Raw genomic sequence first — 21,830 nt, forward strand, 5'->3', positions numbered from 1 at the left:
AGGGCCAAAGAGGCGCTCTGCTTGACATGTATGGGCAGTCTATTCCAGAGTCTGGGGAGCCTCTGGGTCAGGAATCTAGCATGTTTAGTTTATTGCGATGACAAGATTTAGATCCCTGGAGCATGTGGCTCTGAGGGATTGGGATTTCTTTAACTGTAGCAAGGGCATCTGCTTTAGGCCTGTGATTCTTTTAGTGAGGTATTTCTGCGGCCTTTCCAGTTGTTGCAGATGTCTTGAGAGGTACATACCAAATGGGGCGTTGTATTCTATAATGGGTCTAATGAGGGATGAGTACAGTGGGACAATGACCTCCTTTTTTCTGGATGAAAAGCCCTTAGTGATGAGATGTGCCACATAGAAGGATTTCCTGACTGTTGTGGTGATGTGGTTATTGAAGGTGAGACCACTGTCCACCTGTGTCCCTAAGTCTCTTATCACACTTTCGGTGTTTAGTGTACTGCCACCTATGTGAAAATTCACGGGTACATGTTTTTTCCCCAAAGGGGATAACTACTCATTTCTTGGCATTGAGCTTGAGCCCATGGCTCTGGCACCAAGCATCTGTTTCTGTAAGGCCCTTTTGTAGAGTATCCACATCATATGGGGATTCAATAATGGCTCCCAGTTTGCAATCGTCATGCTAAGAAAACTCTGTGAGCATTCCATCTGTTTAATATGTTTGGTCATGTACATGTCAAAGAAGGCATCATGTTCAATGATGGGTCTGATAAGGACTGAATAAAGCCAGACTAGGACTTCCTTGCACCTGGATGCCATGTCCTTACTTATAAGCTGGGTGACATAGAATGATTTTCTTACTACCTTGGCCAAATGTTGGTCAAAAGCCAGTTTGTCTACATATGTTCCCAAGATCCCTGACTATTGGGTCAACACTCAGGGGTGTCTTAATGATGCAGTAATTAGCCTTGATGCCAGTTTTCCCAAAAGGAACTATAATGCATTTCTTGGCATTGAGTTATAGTCCATGACTTTAGCACCAGTCATTTGTCTTTGTTAAGACCATCTTGTAAGAGGTTTGTGTCATGGAAGGAATCTAGTGTAGCTCCAATTTGCAGTCAAATACAAACTTGGCCAGTCAAAATGCCCCTGACATTAGCCTTTACCTCCAAAAAGTAGATGTCAAGATGTCAAATAGGAGCAGTACCAGCATAAAGGATTGAGGTACCCCCACTAGTGACCGGTCTCTTAGTGGAGGTGGTATCACCAATCCTGACTTCCTGGGTCCTGTGAGCCAGTTGACAACCCCAGCAAGTTACCTAGGGATTTATGCACAGTTTGGTGAACTTGTCAACTATACCCAAGTGGGTTACTGTACAGAATGCTTAGTCATGTCCACACAGGCAGTATGCACCATCTTTCCCTCATCCATTGCCTTGGTGACCTCAAAAATCGACCAGGTTTAGTAGGTATAATTTTCTCCTGACAAAGCCAAGCTGACTTGGGTCCAGTGTCTGAAGATTGCCTATGTCTTTGTTGATCATTTCCATGACAATTCGTAATTTAGCTTCTCATATTAGACTAGTCAAACTAATAGGTCTCTAGTTTCCAGGGTCAGTTGATGGCCCATTCTTGTGAAGTGGGATAACCATTGCAGTCCTCCATTCTCAGGATAGGAAGCCTTCTTTGAAGCTATTCATGAAAGTGACTCAGGAGGTCCTGACAGGTCATATTTTCAGCTATTTAGGAGGCATCCTGGAATATTATCGGGGCCAACAGAGGCTGTGCTTTTGCCACTAGTGAGCACCGCCAGGACCTTCTCCCTGTTAATAGTTTGGGTGGGGGGGTTATGTTAGTAAGTATTTCATGGAGGGTGGTGATGGAAACAGTAGTGAAGTTTGAACTAAATTTGTCAGGTAGCAAATTTGCTCTATCACTCTCCTCAGTGAAGGTGGCACCGTTGACCCCCAGTTCGGCACACTGGTGAATGCTGCTTTTGAGGTTTTGGATAATGTTGCAGAAGGCCTTGTTGGTTGTCTTTAGCCTGTGAGGCAAGTTTTCCTTGTAAGTGGCCTTTTTAGACTTAGTCCTCATTTTCTTGTTTAGTTTAATTGGAGAGCTCCTATCATTATGGGAGTTGCTCTTCCTGATTTATCCATGACTTTTTTCTTTTGTTATATACCCCATTTAAGGTTAGGATTCCACCAGTGTGGTCTGTTTTTAGAGTTGGCTTTGACCTTACTATCTGTGAACAATTTCACATAGGTTGTTGTGAACTCAGGCATTGGATGGAGCACTGAATTTTGATAAACCATGATTTAACAGGGTGTAGTTTGCTTTGGAATAGTTCCTAACTGTTACAAGGTTTGCTAGGGTTACCGAGTTGATGTGGTCAGACCTCACCACTGAGGATATGACATGGGGGGTGCAGAGTGCTCTCCCGTTTTGGTGAGTACCAGGTCCAGCATGTTTGAACCTCTGGTGGGTGTGAACATTATCTGGTCAAGGGTATTTGTGTTAAAGTCCACAAATCGTCCCTGCGAGTATGAGGCAGGCAGTGTATGTTTCCCAATCTGTAGATGGATAGTCAAAGTCTCACATGAATAGGATATTTGGTTTAATGGTGAGTGACATGAACAGGGTATTTGGATGAGGAGCGTCTCCAGTAGTTCTAGGTAAGAGATATGGGATTCTAGGGAGAGAGGGAGACCTACGGCTTACTAAGATATGGTATGGGATTTTTTCTATGGTGATTTGCACATAGTAAATTCCGGGACATTGTCCTGTTTAACCAATGCACAGTTATGCTTGTTGCCAATACAGACAGACTCCTCCATCTTTTGTCCCTCTCTGTGCAGCTGACGGTCTAAATGTGTGGAACCCACTTGAAACCTTGCACTGTCATACTTTCTGCAGACTTAAAACAGTGTCTCGGTAATGGCACAGATGTCTACATTCTCCAGTGTGTGGAGGGTCTGTAGTGTGTTGAGTTTCTTGTTTAGACACCCAACACTGAGAAGTAACACCTTTAGGTTTCATTTGCCATGTCAGTAGAGTTGTCAGTTTAGCAATGCCTAAAAAAAAGGGCGGTAAGAGATAGGTAAAGGTTTTACCTAATATTCGGAAGCCTAGGGGAGACAGCTGCAGACAATCCTTTGCAAAACAATGTGGTCTGTTAGCCACGTCCTACTATGCTAACAAATACTGAACCCCCCTGGAAAGACACAAGAAACCAAGCCAATTATTAAAGTCAATCATCTTTTGTTCATAACCTGGCATCACCTTTGGAGAAAGTAGAATGCTGCTCAGTGTTAAGAAACATACCTGCCTGAGACACTTTCAGTGAGATCAACAATGTCTCACTTCATAGAGTCCAGACGTATGTCTCAGGTCATTAACTCTCACACAGATTATGATAGAATAATTCTGGTACCTGTGGCATAGTGACAAGAGCATGCATAACTTGGTGAATCCCGGCTCCAAATAAACAACTAACCATTATCTTCTCTTGTTCAGTCTGATGAGTAGGTCATCAGTGTGTCATACAACGGAATCCTCTGTGACAACAGTCCTGGCTAATGTGCTGACCTGCTTTATGGGCTTTGCTCTTGGGGATCCACTGGATGTAAGAGTATATATGGTGCTTGGTGTTGTTTCTGGTGAGTGCTTTAGAGATTGCTGTGGATAGGTGTTACCATTTATACACTTTGAATGTCTTTGAGGTTTGGGAAGATTACATTTTAGTGCATCAGCAAAGGCTGGTCTGTGTCTTGTGGACACTGTGTGTGATGGAGGTTGTTTGCGAGTTCTTGACAATCTTCTTTGTATATGAGATTTTTGCCAACAGTGAAATTTTTTCTCTGTGTATCTCTCACATACTATGTTTTTAAGTACTAAAATGACTGTCTACGAACATGAGACAATTGGTCTATTGTCTCAGGATGCCTATATCTACCAAGGTGGCTACAGAGACATTTGGAAATTGCACATCCATGTTGCCCAGACCTGTATTTGGGTGGGCTACTGTAGGTTGCAGACTGGGTTATACAGAGGTATCCAAGGGTGGTCTCCAGGGTTTAGCACTACACTGGTTAGACTGTGTTAAGATTTGACAGTAGTGCTGTTTAATGTGCAAACTATCTGCTCTATGCTTCTCTCAGCACAATGGATTTGTTTTAACCACACTAAATTACAGGTTTCAGTTCTAAAGGAAGTTTTATGAATAAAATTTACTTTCTGGGTGTTTGTGCCTGTACAGGACATTGCTAACCTCTTGATATGCTACCACCAATAAATAATGCTTGCAAGTGTAATGCTATAACAAAATTTACCCTGATAAGGTAATTTCAAAGTATTGGAGACTTTTAGAAAATTTTAAAGGGAAAAAAAATCAACAAATACAGCAAAAATACAGCAGTAGCACTCTAAATAGTTAAGGGGTTTATTTTATGGTTTCGCACTTCAGTTATCTGCCAAGGATGGAGCAGGATTAACTCAGGACTCAGAGTCTGGTTAGAGTGCCAAGCAAATGGATAATCTGGGAAAATGAGCAAGAAATAATTTGTATTAAGAGTTATTTCTATTCCTAGCCATGCATATTTCTCCCGTCATTCAGATTAGACAGTAGTCACAGATATAACCTTTTCCTCCTGTTTTACAACTGCAAAACAATTGTTTTGAGCACAATGACAAAGGCCAATGGATTTAGGGTGCAGTGATCAAAACTTACTTTTGAGATTATCTGGGAGGGGAAGAAGGCAAAAGTCAAATGGGATAAGCATATTCTTCCAAAAGGACGGGGCCGATTGGGAATACAGGATTTGAAGGGGTATTTCAAAGCAACACAGTTAAGGCTCCTAATCATAGCACAAGCAGAAAACTATAATTCAAAGTAGAAAGATGATGAAATGGGAGGAAGCTCAAGAAACAAGGAGAGACTGGGATGTTGGCTGCAGATCTTTAAAGTGAACAATAATCACACAGAATATTATATTCATAAAGTAGGAGAAAGTATTCTAAGAAGTAAGCCAACATGGGAATGGAGGAAGGAGATTCTGCCAATAGGGAGGACTGCAATTAGGGATACAGACAATAGGCAAGAGGGGGCTGGATTATATTGGAAAAAAATGACAAAGGTACCAAGGTATTGGGAGCAAACAACTAGACAGGGAAAGGAAATATAATGGGAAGACACCAAGAACTTATTTAGACTGTAGGTTAGGGATTGCCTTCCCTAGCAAATATTGATAGAATATAGGCCAAAGAGAAATAAATTGAGGGATCCTAAAAGAAAGACCAACACCAACACTGGCAGAGTTTTTTTGTAGAATCTACACCAGAAGTTGCCATTAAAAAAGGAATAATTTGCACAGCATATAAAACATTGCATGATAACTATAAGAATTAATCAGAGAAGGTTAGGAGGGACTGTGAAGAGAGACTGGATAATCAATTCACTAAGAAACAATGGGGGGGGATACATGTACGTCTCCCAAATATGCAACAAAATGTAGAAGATTTAAGATCTTTGCTTGAGGTGTTTACACTGGAGTTTACTTGGGGTAGTGTAATGAGTTGGCAGACTTTAAAGATTCCCTGCAGACTGCTCTGTTGGAGATGCTGGGTGAGCAAACTGCAGTAACTAGGGAAATTATTTTTTGAGCTATGATACAGAATCAGAATTGCCTAGCCACAGTAAGGCCTTGCTGAGTCTAATTATGATGGCTGCCAAAAAAGCAATTACTAGAAAACAGAAATCAAAGTCTAAACCAACTTTACTAGAAATAAGGAAAATAGTAACAGAGATAAAACAACTAGAGCTGGGATCTTTAGAAAGGGGTAGGAGCAAATTACACTGGGAAAATGGGAAAATGGGAAATGTGGGATCAATACATGCAGAGGAGGAACAAGGTTTACAAGAAGGTAGGAACTGAATGAGCTATGTAATGATTGACTGACAATGATTGATATAGTAAAAGTGATGTAAATGTTTGCAGCTACAGTTGTGTCGGCATGGTTTGTAATGTATAACGTTGGCAACAGATTGTGTCACTATGGTTTATTGTCATTTATATAAATGCAAGATTGCCTATATCATACATAATTTAATAAAGATGTTTCCTGTTTAAAAAAAGGGGCAAGGAGTTAACAAAATGACACTAAGTTTGTAAGTCTATGATGTCTTGCAGTGGAGAATTTATTATTCACGTTTATGGTCATTTTCATAACTAAGAGGCCAATATTTTATTGAGGCATATAGTATGAAACACCAATGTGGGAGACAGGCCAATTCCCTGGTTTATATCACACTACACTGGAAATATTGACAGCTGTTTGTTACTAATTCTGAAAATAAGCAATAATTCCGTGTGTACTTAATACTTCAAAAAAAAAAAAAAAAAAAACAAGTGCAAACTGTTGCATGACATTACGTGAAACCTTAGATGTTGTTGAAGAAAACTGTCTAATGTTTGCAATTTAAGTTATATATCTTGACAGACAATCAATATTACTGGCATTGCTAATTATACAATTAAGCATATATTTTTTTAGATATCTCAATAAACAAGGCACTTATAGAGGAATTTCTTGCTGTCATATGAAAGATTATGTCTGGTTAATACAATGTTCTAAAAACAACTTCTGATAAATATTTCTATATTACAGTATTTATCATGCTGTTAAAAAGTCATAGCTAAAATGGTTACTAGCCGTTAAATTTGTTATTATTATTCATTTAGGTGTTTTGAGAGGTATAGGTACTAAACAGCACCCTCAAAGACTGGAAGAAAAAATCAAACACTTGGAATCACAGTATGAAGTGTGAGCCATTTCACTCTTTGTACAGATTTCAAATGTGTACTGTATATTTATCATCCAATTCATCAAAAGATTAAATGTCACAAGCACTTATTAGTACTTTCATATCCATCACTACATACCAGCACATAAGCTGAAATTACTTATTGGGTGCATACATTATACATACATCTCTTAACTGCTATGATTTAGGCACAGCACTTAAGATTTTTGCTGTCAAATTTTTGCTTTGCTCTTCCTAGACTTACTGAATTTCTTCATAAAGTTAAACCTTTCTAAGGGTTTTCAAGACAGCATACTTTATTAAATAACTAAACCCGTACAATTTATTTTTATTACTAACTTGTGTGGCCTACTCCTTAAAAACATTCCTAAAGAGCTCCACATTTCAGATGCTTTGCCAGAATTTGTAAAGGCTAATGCTAGGATTGCTATTACTCAAAGGTTGAGAAGTACAATTATACAAAGTGTTACAGGACAACAAAGCAAGCAATTTCTTTACTGACCAATAACATTTTGTGCATTTTATATCATCAACACATTCATCAGTTATCAGCTTGTTCAACTACCATGAAGACTACACAGATCTTACAAAGTTTGATCCACAAGATCTGTTGGACAAACTAGGGCTGCAAGCTGTAGATTTGTTATGAACTGTGATAAAACAGAAATACCACTCAAATCAGACAAGTTCTCTAGAGTAATGCCAAACAAGCAAAGGTTCACAGCTCTATCCCGGAAAGCCACTAATATCTGGATTTGAAGGGTTTTGTGTCCTCCACCCAAAACACACACACACCAACACTTGCTACTGTAGAACACGCCTTAGGACCACATGATCTTTATTTAAAATAAATCTGAAAATACAAACACAGGATGCAAAAGCTGAAGTCTAATGTCATCAAAAAAACTACAAATGCATCTACAAAACTGACTTATCCAAGAAGTAAAATATTTACTATCAGCTCAAAACTCAAAAAGGTCTCAGCTATCCTCTCTTACTAACATGTTACGCCTTCACCTTCACCAAACTATAGAACTTGGAACTTTCCCCTTGGATCTTGATATATGGTGATTAGATACTGCACAAGATGAGGGTTTATAGAGGGAAAAGCATTTGCAAAGTGATAGCTAGTTATGACCTTTGCAGGATTCTCAGACAACATGTTTGCTCTTCTTTTAGAGGGTGGCAAGTCATAGGTCTGCCTTGGTATCAAGTTTGTTCTTTTATGAAAAATGTGTAGTAAGTGTCTCTATATTGTAAGCTTCTCAAAAGCAAACTTCACACTTCTCAAAACTGAGGTAGAATCCTTCAAAGCCCCCGGGCCAGTGGACAATATGGCCCAAAATGCAGAATCCTTTACAAAAGCATTCTATGGACACCTACAGGAATGCATGGAGCATGCTATCCCAAATAAAACCAAGACTCACTCCTCCAAAGGCAGGAGACCTGTCTGGTGGACCCCGGCCATAAATAAGCTATACAACAGAAGGAGAAAGCTACTACATGACAGAGCAAAATCCCAAAAAGGGAAGGCGTCACTGATCAGTACTAGCAAAAAACTACGATCCCTCATAAAATCTTCTAAGGCCAGTTTTGAAAGAAAAATTGCACAAGACACTAAAGATAATCACAAGGCCTTCTTTAGTTATGTCAGAAACCTGGGAGGCAACTCCCAGATATGCTAGTTAGTGCAAAATGACAAAAAATTCACTGAACCCACAGACATTGCCAACATCTGGCAGAAAGGTTCAGTGCAAACTTCTCCCCCCTTCCCCCCCCAAAAGAGCAACTGTCTATCCCAACAGAGTGTAGCCTTCCTGAGATCACAGATGCACAGGTGAGAGCTGCCCTCTCCAAAGCTAAAAACACAGCATCAATGGGACCAGACGGTGTCCCGGGCTGCATCTTAAACGAGCTCCAAGAAGAACTAAACCCTCATATAAAGTCACTGTTCAATCTCAGCCTTACTACAGGATATGTTCCCAAGGAATGGCATACAGCAACAGTGGTCCCACTCCACAAAGGTGGTGACACAACAGACCTCAGAAACTATCGTCCTATAAGCCTGACTAGCCTGGTCTGCAAAGCTATGGAACGTATCATCATGGAAACCATAAACAAAGACAATGGGAACCTCCAGACACTGGATCCTACCCAATTCGGCTTAGTTAAGGGCAGATCTTGCCTCTTGAACCTGGTTGACTTCTTTGAAACAGTTACCAAAGCCATAGATGAAGGGAAGGTAGTCCACACAGCCTACCTGGACCTCGCAAAGGCCTTTGACACAAAATACCCCACTCGGGCATCATAAATAAGCTCACCAGCTTAAATATCAACCCCTATGTCACAAGATGGGTTGCAAACTGGCTCAGGGATAGAACCCACATGGTCAGAATAGCAGGTGCCATGTCAGACTCTGAACCAGTTACAAGTGGTGTCCCACAAGGCTCAGTCCTGGGACCTCTCTTGTTCGGTATATATTTCTCCGAGGTACAGGCTAACACAGGTGGACTATGGCTGACCAAGTTCGCAGATGACTGCAAACTGGTTGCTATAATAGACTCTCCGACTGACACAAGCATCCTCCAAAAGGGTCTCACAGAGACGGATAACTGGTGCCAGAGCCATGGCCTAAAGCTAAATGCCAAAAAGTGCATAGTCATCCCCTTTGGAAAAAACAAAGTGCCCACAAATTACCACATAGGTGGTAATCCATTAAGTACGGAAGAAGTAATTAGGGACTTGGGGACCCAAGTAGATAGCAATCTCTCCTTTGACAATCATGTTGCCAAAGTGATTAGAAAGACCTTCTATATAGCCCACCTTATCACGAAAGGGTTCACATCTAGATCAAGAGAGGTCATTGTGCCCCTCTACTCATCAGGCCCATAATTGAGTACAATGCCCCGTTTGGGATGTACCTTACCAGACACCTTCAGCAACTGGAAAGACCCCAAAAGTATCTCACCAAGAGGATCAAGGGGCTCAAACAGATGTCCTATGCAGTTCGGCTAAAGAAACTCCAGCTCTACTCAGTTGCGTACCGCCTACTCAGAGGCGATCTGTGTCTGACGTATAAAGCCATGTCCAACCCAGAATTAATGGACATGCTTCACCTCAGGAAATCTAAATCCCTTAGAGCTACACGCTCCAGGGATCTGAACCTCAGCACAGAAATAAATAGGACATGCTGGAGGGACAGATTCATATCACAGAGGCTCACTCTGGAACAAAATCCCAATCCATGTCAGGCAGAGCCCCTCACTGACCCTCTTCAAGAGAAATCTTGACAAATGGATGGGAGATCGTAAGTTTACCCCTGGGATCTCTTCGGTGTCGCTGCTTGACAGAGGTACAGTAAACAAACCTTAAAAGGGCTACCTTCTGTGACCTACTATACAAAGGCACAGTCAACTAATCTAAAAGGGTGGCGAAAGCCAAACATACTTTGGCTAGGCTTATAAATGCCTAGGGCAGATAGCCTAGTATCAACCTATGAACCTATAGCATGACTGGGCACAGTTTTACTGGTTGATCACATTAAGAGTAGCTGTGCTTTCCTGTATTGCATCTTGATTTAGAATAGTGCTTTCCTGTGTTTATTAGAATTTCTGTAATGTTACTTACAGCCAGCGAATTGCACAGAGAATATTACTTGCTGTTTTAACGGTTTCCTTTTTCTTTGTAATCTTGTCCCTTGACAGGCTTCAACTTTTATTGAGAATGAGTAGCTGACATATGTTGAGAATGAGTAGCTGACATAATGTTTAAACTGCTTTGACTTACTTTTCTACAGATCACCGATTTATATGAACCGACTGCAAGATCTACTTGAGAGATTAGAGAGACAGAGAGGGAGAGAGAGAGAGATACATACTGAAGTTTATAAAGTACAGTGCATATTTAGATAGTAAGTAGTATGATCTGTTGTGTAAGTCCTTTAAGTGGACTTATTGACAGAGGAACTCCGAGATAAAAAAAAAAAAAAAAAAAAAGTTGTTTAAAGCCGCAGCCCGCTCATGACAACTTGTGGCACTGTGGCAGCCAGTAAAAAAGAGGACACAGGGCCAACAAGCTGACATCACGTCAAGTAGAATTATTTCCATATCTTCTCCCTGTTCCTTAACGGTGCTGCAGCTTGTTCACAGCTCCTGTACTTTCTGGAGACTTATTGTCTTAAAGTTTTTAATATTCTGCCCTTGCCATCTGTGCACTGTATTCCTTATTAGTGACTACTGTTCATTGTTCTAGTCGGTGCTGCAATCTGCTTGAAATATTCAAACAAAATGTATTTGCCATCTAAGTGCTACGATTTGAAGTAAATTAGCAACTGGTATTTAAGAGACATCAAAGCATAAACTTTGGATACAAAATATGTCCTATAAACATCCCCCAACAGTCACAATCAGTTACAGGATTCCCGCACAATTTTGACTCCTTCATAGTGTTCCTGACTGAAGGTTATTATTCCACTATATTTTAGATATCAGCTATCCCTTTTTATGCAGGGTAATCCTTGTTTGGACAATTGTGTCCTGAGGGGAAAATATGCAAAAATGCCCTGCATTATTGGCCAAAAATAGTTCCCAAGTTTCAACGTTCCATTGATAACTGTATAAAAGACCTGCTTTGCATCTGAACATTTTAGTATTAAATGAAACAGCAGAAACAAATTAAATTCTATGAAAGCTTTTATTTTGACAAAAAAGTGAAATCCAGTCTTTTGCACTGGTTGTGGATGCATATTTACATTTTGGTTACCAAGGTAGAGCACAGATCACAGCATGACTAGTTGCAAGATCGGACTTTTGCTATATTTAGAGAGAAAGTCAAGAGAATTTGATAACAGTAAGGAAGTAAGTGATGGAGGGAAAATAAGGAGGTATAAGAAATGAAAAGGTACTTGTTCACATTTAGGGATACAGTTTACTCATAGGTTCATACTAGGCTATCTGCCCTAGGGCATTTATAAGCCTAGCCAGAGTGTGTTTGGCTTTCGCCACCCATTTTAAATGAATTTTGCTATGCCCTTTTTCGAGGTTAGTATACTGTGCCTCTGTCCAACAGTGACACAGAAGTGATACCCGGGGTAATCCTACGATCTCCCATCCACTCATCAAGATTCCTCTTGAAGAGAGTCAATGAGGGACTCTGCCTAACCTGGACTGGGATTTTATTCCAGAGTGAAGGGAGCCTCTGGGTTATGAATCTGGCCCTCCAGCATGTCCTATTTATTTCAGTGCTGAGGTTCAAGTCTCGAGCGTGGCTCGATGGGATTTGGATTTTCTGAGGTGCAGCATGTCCATTAATTCCGGGTTGGACATGGCTTTATACGTCAGGCACAGATTGCCTCTGAGCAGGCGGTATGCCACTGAGTAGAGCTGGAGTTTCGTTAACCGGGCAGCATATGGCATCTGTTTGAGCCCTTTGATCCTCTTGGTGAGGTACTTTTGGGGTCTTTCCAGTTGCTGCAAGTGTCTGGTAAGGTACATCCCAAAAGGGGCATTGTACTCAATTATGGGCCTGATGAGGGATGAGTAAAGAGGCACGCTGACCTCCCCTGATCTAGATGTGAATCCCTTCATGATTAGGTGGGCTATATAAAATGTTTTTCTAACCACTTTGGCCACGTGGTTTTCAAATGAGAGCTTGCTATCAACTTGGGTCCCTAATTACTTCTTCCGTACTTAATGGATTATCACCTATGTGGTAATTTGTGGGCACTTTGTTTTTGCCAAAGGGGATGACTATACACTTTTTGGCATTTAGCTTGAGGCCATGGCTCTGGCACCAGTTGTCTGTTTCTATGAGGCCCTTTTGTAGGATGCTTGTGTCGGCTGGAGAGTCGATTATGGCGACTAGTTTGCAGTCATCTGCGAACTCAGCCACAGTCCTTCCGTGTTGGCCTGTACCTCCGAGAAATATATACCGAACAAGAGAGGTCCCAGGACTGAGCCTTGTGGGACGCCACTTGTAACTGGTTTGGAGTCTGACATGGCTCCAGCAATTCTAACCATGTGGGTTCTGTCCTTGAGCCAGTTTGCAACCCATCTAGTGACATAGGGGTTTATATTTAAGCTGGTGATCTTATCTATAATGCCCAAGTGGGGTACTGTATCGAAGGCTTTTGCGAGGTCCAGGTAGGCTGTGTGGACCACCTTCCCCTCGTCAATGGCCTTGGTGACTGTTTCAAAGAAATCAACCAGGTCTAAGAGGCAGGATCTGTCATTAACAAAGCTGAACTGGGTAGGATCCAGTGTCTGTAGGTCCCCAATATCTTTATTTATGAGGTCCATGATGATCCTTTCCATAGCTTTGCAGACCAAGCTAGTCAGGCTTATGGGGCGATAGTTTCCAGGATCCGTTGAGGCACCACCTTTGTGGAGAGGGACCACTGTTGCTGTACACCACTCTTTGGGTACATATCCTGTAGTAAGGCTGAGACTGAACAGTAGTTTTATGTTTGGGTTTAGCTCTTCTTGGAGTTCATGTAGGACGCAGCCCGGGACACCATCTGGTCCCATTGATGCTGTGTTTTTTGCTTTGGAGAGGGCGGCTCTTACCTGAGCATCTGAGATATCAGGGGGGCAGCACTCTGCTGGGACAGATATTTGCCCTTTTGGTGGGGAGTTTGTGCTGAACCTGTCAGCTAGGATGTTGGCAATGTTTGTGGGTTCGTGTATTTTTGTCATTTTGGACTAATTCTGAACATATCTGGGAATTCCCACCCAGGTTCCTAACATAACTAAAGAAAGCCTTGTGATTATCCTTAGTGTCCTGTGCAATTTTTCTCTCAAAGCTGGCCTTAGACGATTTTATGAGTGCTCAGAGTTTTTGCTACTACTGATCAGAGATGCCTTCCCTTTTTGGGATTTTGCTCTATCATGTAGTAGCTTCCTCCTTCTATTGTATAGTTTGTTTATGGCTGGGGTCCACCAGACAGGACGCCTGCCTTTGGAGGATTGGGTCTTGGTTTTATTTGGGAATGCATGATCCATGCATTCCTGAAGGTGTTCATAGAATGCGTTTATAAAGGATTCTGCGGTCTGGGCCATATTTTCCACAGGCCCGGCGGCTTTGAAGGTTTCCACCTCGGTTTTGAGGAGTGTGAAATTTGCTTTAGAGAAGTTTTTCACTGTGGTTTTCTAGGCAGGGAGTGGGGCCGGGATGTGAATATCCAGTGAGATTAGTTTATGGTCTGACCTTACCAGTGAGGGATACACTTCTGGTCTGAAGCATAGAGCCCCCATGTTGGTGATGATCAGGTCCAGTATGTTTTCCCCTCTTGTGGGAGTGGTAACAAGTTGTTCCATAGCATTTGAGTTTATAAATTCTAGGAACCTTTGGGCTAGGGTGAGAGACCTTCATATTTTCCAGTTTTCTCAGGAAGGCCAAGTGGGGTTCCTAGGTTTGGGAGGGTGGTCTGTAGCAGGCTATAAACTGGAAGGCAGTTTTACCCACTGTTAGTTGCACATGGATAGTCTCTCATGCTTCGTGCTGTCCCACCCACCTGGAGGTGTGGGTATCTTTGACGAATATTGATACTCCCCCCTCTTTTTGTAGTTCGGTCCAAGTTTTGGGGCCAAAAAGCATGGTATGAGGTATAACCTGGTAGTGCTGGGGTGCTCTCGGGAGCCTTGAACCAGGTTTCTGTTACTGCACAGATATCGATGTTCTCCATACCACGGAGAGTTTTGAGTGTGTGCATCTTGAGGTTTAGACTTCTGGCGTTGAGTAGCATTACTCAGTTTCTTATCCCTTGTGATACCTATGGAGGTGGGTTTGTCTTTTGAGCCTTGCCTAAAAAATGCACTATGGGGGTGGCAAGAGCCTTTGCCAATATCCAAAAGCCCAGGGGTGACAGGTGCAAGCCGTCCCTAGCGAAGCATCGTGGCTTGTCGAGCATGTCATCCCAGGCTGACAGGCATTGGATCCCCTTTGAATGACACCAATACTTAAGCCAACTGTTGAAATTGATCATCTTGTCTTCACTCACATGCTCAAAACCAGGATAAAGACAGATTTTAGGTAGGAAGTCTTTCAGAGCAGTTTTGAAAGATGGGTGGGAGCCTGGGAGAGTACAGACCTGATGGACACAGGTAAAGAGTTCCAGGCCTTAGCAACCCTGTACAAGTAAAGACAATGCCCAGCAGATTTGCTAGGTTTGTACAGAGAGGAGTTTTTGATCACTGGATCACAATGACGGACTGGGAACACAGTCGTGTAGAATGTGCTTTAGTTTTATACAAGTTCAATGATTTGTACAAATTCAAATGTTAATACAGATTACACAGTATTGCTGTGGTTACATTTCATTTAATACTGGTGTAATGGTTACTTTTATAAAAGAAAACTGCATTTTAATTTTATACAAGTTCAAAAGTTAATATAAATAAACCGCTATTGTTCCAGTTATATTGTGTGTTTAATATTTTGTCTGTTCTTCAATTTGTATTTGAATGTTGGTATCCCACAATTCCACTGGAGTGGGTGGGGTTACACAATTATGTATGAAAATTTTAAGTTAATCAGTGTCCAGATTTTTGGCCAACTGTACCCATTTTTCATGGGCCTTTGTCCAGATTTTTGGCGTTTCCAGGTTGAGAGGTATGGTTACCATCCTGAATATAAGAGAGCTAATACAGGATTTTTAGAATGAGGAACCAACTATTTTGAAATGTTTTTGAACTGGGGCTATAAAAAAGTTGATATTGAGACGTCATACTGAAGAATCAGTATTATGTCTAGACAAGATCAGATTAAAAGTGAAAAAATTTTGTGAAAGAAAATAGAAAACGGAATAACATATCTTGTGACTGAACATAAATTATTAGTGAAGAAATAGTGGGGTGTTCTTAGACTCCATTTAATCAGTTTAAATTGGTTTACTGGAAAATAAATCAATGTTTTCTTTTTTATGAGGCAATAATATAGCCGACTATGTAGTGCACTGCCACTTTAAGATATCATTACTAAATGTACTGGTGGGGTTAGCAATGGCGAATGGTGTCCTGTGGTTGTTTTAATATCTGCAGTTTTATTCCCCCCTTATACCAAATTAATGGCAGGAGACTTAAGAATGAAAGGGCAAATTCTCTTACTTAAGTAAGGGGGTTCCATATCCAATTCAGTGTCCTTGTAATTTTGTATACATTGGTGAAACAACTAGATGTTTTAAAATAAGGATACAAGAAAATCCAAGTAATATTAGATTAAATAAAACAGAGCCCAAGAGAGTGTAATATTTTGCTAGTGTACGTGTAGTAATACATCTGGTTTTACATTTACAGTTTTAGAGCTGATGAAATAGAATGAAAAGAAAAGGGAACTTTTTATAGACAGTTGATTAAGACAGAAAGATGCTCTACAGATTTTGAAATCTGATACTTTAAAACCCAATGGTTTAAAATCAAGAATTAGAATAGAAATGTTGAGCTGATTAATTACATAACGAATTATATATTTTTTAATTGGTTGATTTTGGTTATTTGAATTTCAATGATACATGTATTGTAATACTCCAATGAAGGTTGTGTGGTCGAAGTGCTAGGCGTGCTACATAATAAAGTTCTTTTTTCTATAAGTTTGTTATTTGCTGTGTTGAAATTTTTTTTTTCACATCTTGGCACCTCGGCACCGTAAAAAATCTACTGCCAATCATTAGTGGACCAGAGTTCCGCTGTGGCGACCCCTAACCGGGAAAAGCCGAAAGAAGAAGAAGAACTGTTGAACCAAAAAGGAAAAGAAATAATATATCTTGAACATTAAATACAGCTACTGCAGTACAGAAAAACCTTGCTTGCATTGTACATGGTACAGATTTGATTAAAGGCTTTAAATAATTACCAACATGAGAGAAGCAAGTAAAAATATGTTAGAACAATCAACAGCAAACAAGAACAGCAACTGCAGTACACTGTCCATTATGAAGACTGGTTTCTAGCTTTAGGTTTATTTACAGCATTCACACAAGAGTAATCTGGCTGCTATAGGTGGGTTAAGAGATACATGAAGTTTATAAGACACAAAAGAATGGCAGTAAAGTAGATGGTGGAAAACGGAGTTGTATGACAGAAGAGCAATTTGTGACGTACAATAAAATGGCAGCCAACAGATGTAGATATTTTGAAGTTGAAAGGTACAAGAAAATAGTGAAATTTGATGGTGTGTGTGGGGAAAAAAGGGGCTTACAGAGCGGGTAACAGAAATGGTATGGGAGAAGTGGCTACAGAGGATTCATAGGTAAATGAGGGTAAAGAACGTCCATACAAATTTTGTGTTGGTGGATACTTATGGTTCATGGGGTATGAAGTTTGGTGAGTATTAAGGCATTGAGGCATGACCCTTATGAATGACAAACATGACCATATTTTCATCAAATGTTTAAGGGTTCAAAGGTTATGGATATCTATTGCAGATGTACTCACCTAGATGGAAGTTCTAAAGCAATGTGGCGGCTGTTAGAATTACTGTGTGGGATGAGCTGTGCAAACAGACACTGGAGTTCTAAAACTATGTTTAACATTTTAGTGTGTGGAGATTTTATTTCTTTAGTGTGTTCATCACTGGAGCGCCTTCTGTGTGGAGTCTGCATGTCCTCCCCCCGGTCGAGTGGCATTCGAAAGACATGCGTGAATGGGCGTGGCTTCGTTAAAGGTTGGGCGTCAAGCTGGCACCTCGGCACAGTAAAAATCTACTGCCAATCATTAGCGGACCGGAGTTCTGCTGTGGCGACCCCTAACCGGGAAAAGCCAAAAGAAGAAGAAATTGTGTTCATCACTGATGTTGACTGCACTACATTTGTCAGGTAGGGTTTTCTTTGAGAGGGGAGGGAATCACCATTTACACAAGTTTTTAACCTACTTAAAAAATAATACATTAATAACCATTTAGACTTCTTAAGGTTATAGAAAAGTTGTACATGGGTTACAATGTGCACTTGTTTAATGTGAAGTATGTAAAGTAGGGATTTTATACAGTTAGTGAGAACTAGACCTAGCTGTTGATGATGCAGGTAATGTGCTGACACTCTAGTGAAGCCACTTAATTTTGTAAATTAAATAATAAAAGAATAAATATTACATTGTGACAACTAGGGCATTAAGTTATAAGCACACATAGTACACGAGTGTCTTGTATGTAATGACCAAAACCTCACATCCTGTCCTGAAGGGTTAGGAAATAAGCATCCCCCCCAAAGTCTGAATGACTACTTTCAAGCTCACATCAATGGGATACAGAAACTGCATTTTTTCTGCAGGTAGTAGTTTAAGTTATGTTATCTTAGTACTACAGTGAGAGTTAGTTATGGAAAATATGTTACTTTTAGGTTCCATTGCACTCACATTCTTGTAATCAGCTCTCAGAACCTCAGTCAAAAAGACCGACTGTACAAAAACACCATTCACAAAGGGGGAAAAAAAAATCACACGTACATGTTTTTCCAAGGAGCAAGCCCCCTGTACTACCTACAAACAAGGGGAGGGGGCTGCACCCTCTACACCCCCTTACATATATACACCAACTTCAAAGTAACTATATCTTGGGGAAAGGAGAAATGTCCAGTATACTGGAAAAAAAAAATCAATCTTCCGGGACAACACCAGATCTGGGTTTTTACTAGTAGTTCTACTTTCAGGCTGGATAGCTGTAGTTCCATTTTTACTTTTTCATTATAAATGACTTAGGTGGACAGTGCTATTTTTTGGGGGTGGGGAGAGTACTGTTATATTTATTTTTGCAAAATGACAAGGAATGTGTTTCCTTTACTGACAAAGCAGGCAAACTGGTGATAATGACCGATGATGCAGTAGGATGATAAAAATATCTACAAACTGACTCATATTTACTTTTATGACATCAGTTAGACTCCACCATTAGAAAATACACATATACTATTACTTATCTACATTAAACTGAATTTCTGTTCGGCTACCCATTACATCTACTCACAATCACATACACATGTATACAGACACAGTATATACAATTATACACATCAACATGAATACATTATACACACACATAATCAAGCATGCACATAGACACACACACCAGGAACTGAGAACAGTTTTCCAACATTTTAACCCTTTAAAACTTGGCACCAAGCAAGCCTGATGCAATGACTACTCCAAATAAGAATTTACCCAAATGTATTAAAACATCCAATACACTGAAACAGAAATGCATTCTTGCATTGAATGAATGAGAAAATAAAAAGAATGGTTTCAAACATACAATTCAAGAGGAACATGGCATGCAATGATATGCAGACCTGACTTTTTATATACGTTATATGTTGGGCAAATTATTTATAAAAGCTGTATCTGCAGTGTTCAGTCTGCACAAGACAGAGATCTCAGAGTTTACAAGGTACATGTAGTTAACAGAACATAAAGTCAGTCTCTGATTTGCTTTCTACCTTCTCCAAACTGCCAACTAGGAATAAAGTATGGTGAAAAACGTTGACTAAAAAAAAGCAGTAAGAAAAGGCGGCTGTTTTTTTTATCAAGTTATATAGTAAAATAAAAGGTTTATTCACAAGTATGAAACCAATACATATCAATAGCATACAAAATTATCCATCTATGAATAGGACCTAGAAGCACCCGATGATGTTTCAAACGTCTGCACATGCTGTAACAATGTGGACTACTCTGCCAATTTTAAAATATTTTTTTTTCATAGTACACTTTCCCAGCAAAACTGGAAGCAGCAAACCTAGGGTATCTCTAAACAGATTCTAGAAAAGTGGGGCTAACATATAAATCATTGAAGAAATGAATGAAATAATCTGGTACACATTAAAATGCTGAAAAGGAACTCCAAACACCTGTGCAAAAAAAAAAACATATCCCAATCATTTTAGTAGTTTAAAGAACAGTTTCCAACTTTGAACTCAACCAAGAAAACATTTACCTTGCAGTGCCCATCTCAGTAATGCCCTAATATTCGTAATACTCTACAAAGAGCACAAAAGCTCTAGTTTAAAGGCTGCATGCCGTCAAGCACAACTGCATGTTTTCCAGTGTCAGACCCTGAAAACTTCTGTAAATGCACCACATAGTTGTACTAAGTGACATGTTTTGTGGTTTATTAGTATGCAAAAGCAATTAGCATGCAATTACAGCAAACAACCTGCTACTCAGTATGTCACATTTATAGTTTACAATGATAACTTTAGAAAACACAAGATACACAAATGGACTACTGAACGTAGGCACATGAGTATGGATGACAACAGTCAATGTTTATGTTTTGGAAAATGTACTGTTTAGGAGAAAAACTAAGCATTGTGTTTTCCAAATACAGCAGAAATAAACTGCAGTTTGTATACATGACGGCCTGCTGGACACCAAGGTAAATATACACTGGAGGTCTCGGCATGAGACAGCCCTTAAAATGAATGGTATCACCTCACGTACAAGCACCATTTTTTCTAGCATGCAGCTAGCCAGTAAACATTTTCTACTATGCTAAGAAGTTTAATTAAGTTATATACCATTCAAAAAGAGCTGATCAACTTCCGTACTGCTCCTTATCCACAAACTATCTCATTTGCACATCTGCCTGCACAAATTCCATTACAGCATGCAAACGGGGAACACATGAGCTTTCCAGAAAAGACCTAACCAACTCAAGAGATAACTAATACAACTGAGTGTGGAGGTTTTTTTTTAACGTTTATATCAAATGTCAGTGGGATAAAACTTCACATGATGTACATACTATCCTACTGTAAGTTTGTACCGATCGGCAAGTTTCAAATGCAGTTACAAACAAACTGCAAGCCTCTGTACATTACTACTCGAGTTCCCAGCGCCTAGTAGGTAAAGGAAGCACTGGGCTTGAGTTTCAGTCACATGCACTGGCCCTTTTAGTTAAAGCGACTAATAAAGCGTGTACCTAGAAGGAGGCGTGACAAGCCAAAACCAGGAAGGTAGTACTTACTAGAAGGCCAAAGCGAAAACATATGCTAGAGTTGCTAGATTACAGTTGTAGGCATAATGAATTCTGTGACATTAATATTTTAAACTAAATCTTGATTAGGGACCAGGAAATATTTATATGCCTCAGTAACTCCCCCGAGGCATTTGGTATCAAAATATTTGCAACTAAATGAAAAAATACAGTTCATCTAAAATACTTCCACTTTCTTTTTACCAGGTTACAATCGTTGCTGCATCGCTGACAAAACAAAGGAACGTGGTATTTTACAACAGATTGCTTGCAACACCAAATGACAGCTCTATTAGCTACAAACCACGTTCCTCTTCCAGCCTAATGTTCATGACCACTGAGCACGCTGTCTGCCCAGCACCTTTATTTCCTACGTTGTTTACCTTTCCGTGCTCTTCCCGAAGTCGGGAAACTTGTTCCGAACACAGCGGGTTTATTCTGTGCGTTTCGTCCATCTTCGGATGGCGTAACTTTATTTTTATTTTTAATTAACGTGAGAAAACCGTGGCTTTAAAACTGAAATGCTACTCAAGGCGTGTGAGTCCTAAAGAAATGTTTATGTATATTATGAAAGCAAATTTTTAGCCCGTCTTCTCGGCGTCCAAACATCAATGGAGCAGCTTTTTTTATCCAAGACAAGAAAGAAACCATTTCACACTCGCATTATTACGTTCCCTTGAATTGTAGAAATAAACACAGAACTAGTATGGTTCAGCACAGCTTTTCACTGCGCCATGTTCCTTCCTCTCTCCTGCTGCACTGTGGGTAGTGGAAAGTAAAGAGACCAACAAAAACAGTAAAGCATGGGAAGAGATGTTCTGTTCCCTTTCAGCGTCTGAGTTGACAGTAGGAGTAGCTTTTTTAGGGTTACCACCTGTCCCTCTTTGGACAGTTGTGTCCTGCAAGAAAAACTAAAAAACGACAATTGTCCTGAGATTTTAGGACAAAAAAATGTCATTACTTTTCTTTGTTAGCTGCATAAAATATTTATTTTGTATCTAAAACACCTAAGTGTTATATGAAATAGCATAAGCAACTCAAATACTACAAGAATAAGCTTTTATTTTGGCAAAAAAAGTAAAGTTCTCCC

At 40.1% G+C, this 21,830-nt stretch overlaps 1 protein-coding gene across 2 annotated transcripts in view; it reads right to left on the minus strand.

Moving 5' to 3' along the window:
- URI1 (URI1 prefoldin like chaperone) overlaps positions 1 to 21,547 on the minus strand; it is an 844,005-nt gene extending 822,458 nt beyond the window's left edge. Inside the window, exon 1 of one of the 2 annotated variants that reach the window (XM_044067309.1) lies at positions 21,124 to 21,547. In XM_044067309.1, the coding sequence (XP_043923244.1) occupies positions 21,124 to 21,195 (72 nt within the window). In that variant the 5' untranslated portion in view covers positions 21,196 to 21,547. The remainder of the gene's footprint in view (positions 1 to 21,123) is intronic. The other variant, XM_044067310.1, reaches the window with a different exon arrangement.
- Between the last annotated feature and the right edge of the window lie 283 nt (positions 21,548 to 21,830).

This window comes from Protopterus annectens, chromosome 3.part1, assembly GCF_019279795.1.
Source record: "Protopterus annectens isolate FY-2018-M chromosome 3.part1, PAN1.0, whole genome shotgun sequence".
In the NCBI taxonomy this organism is placed as follows: Eukaryota; Metazoa; Chordata; order Ceratodontiformes; family Protopteridae; genus Protopterus; species Protopterus annectens.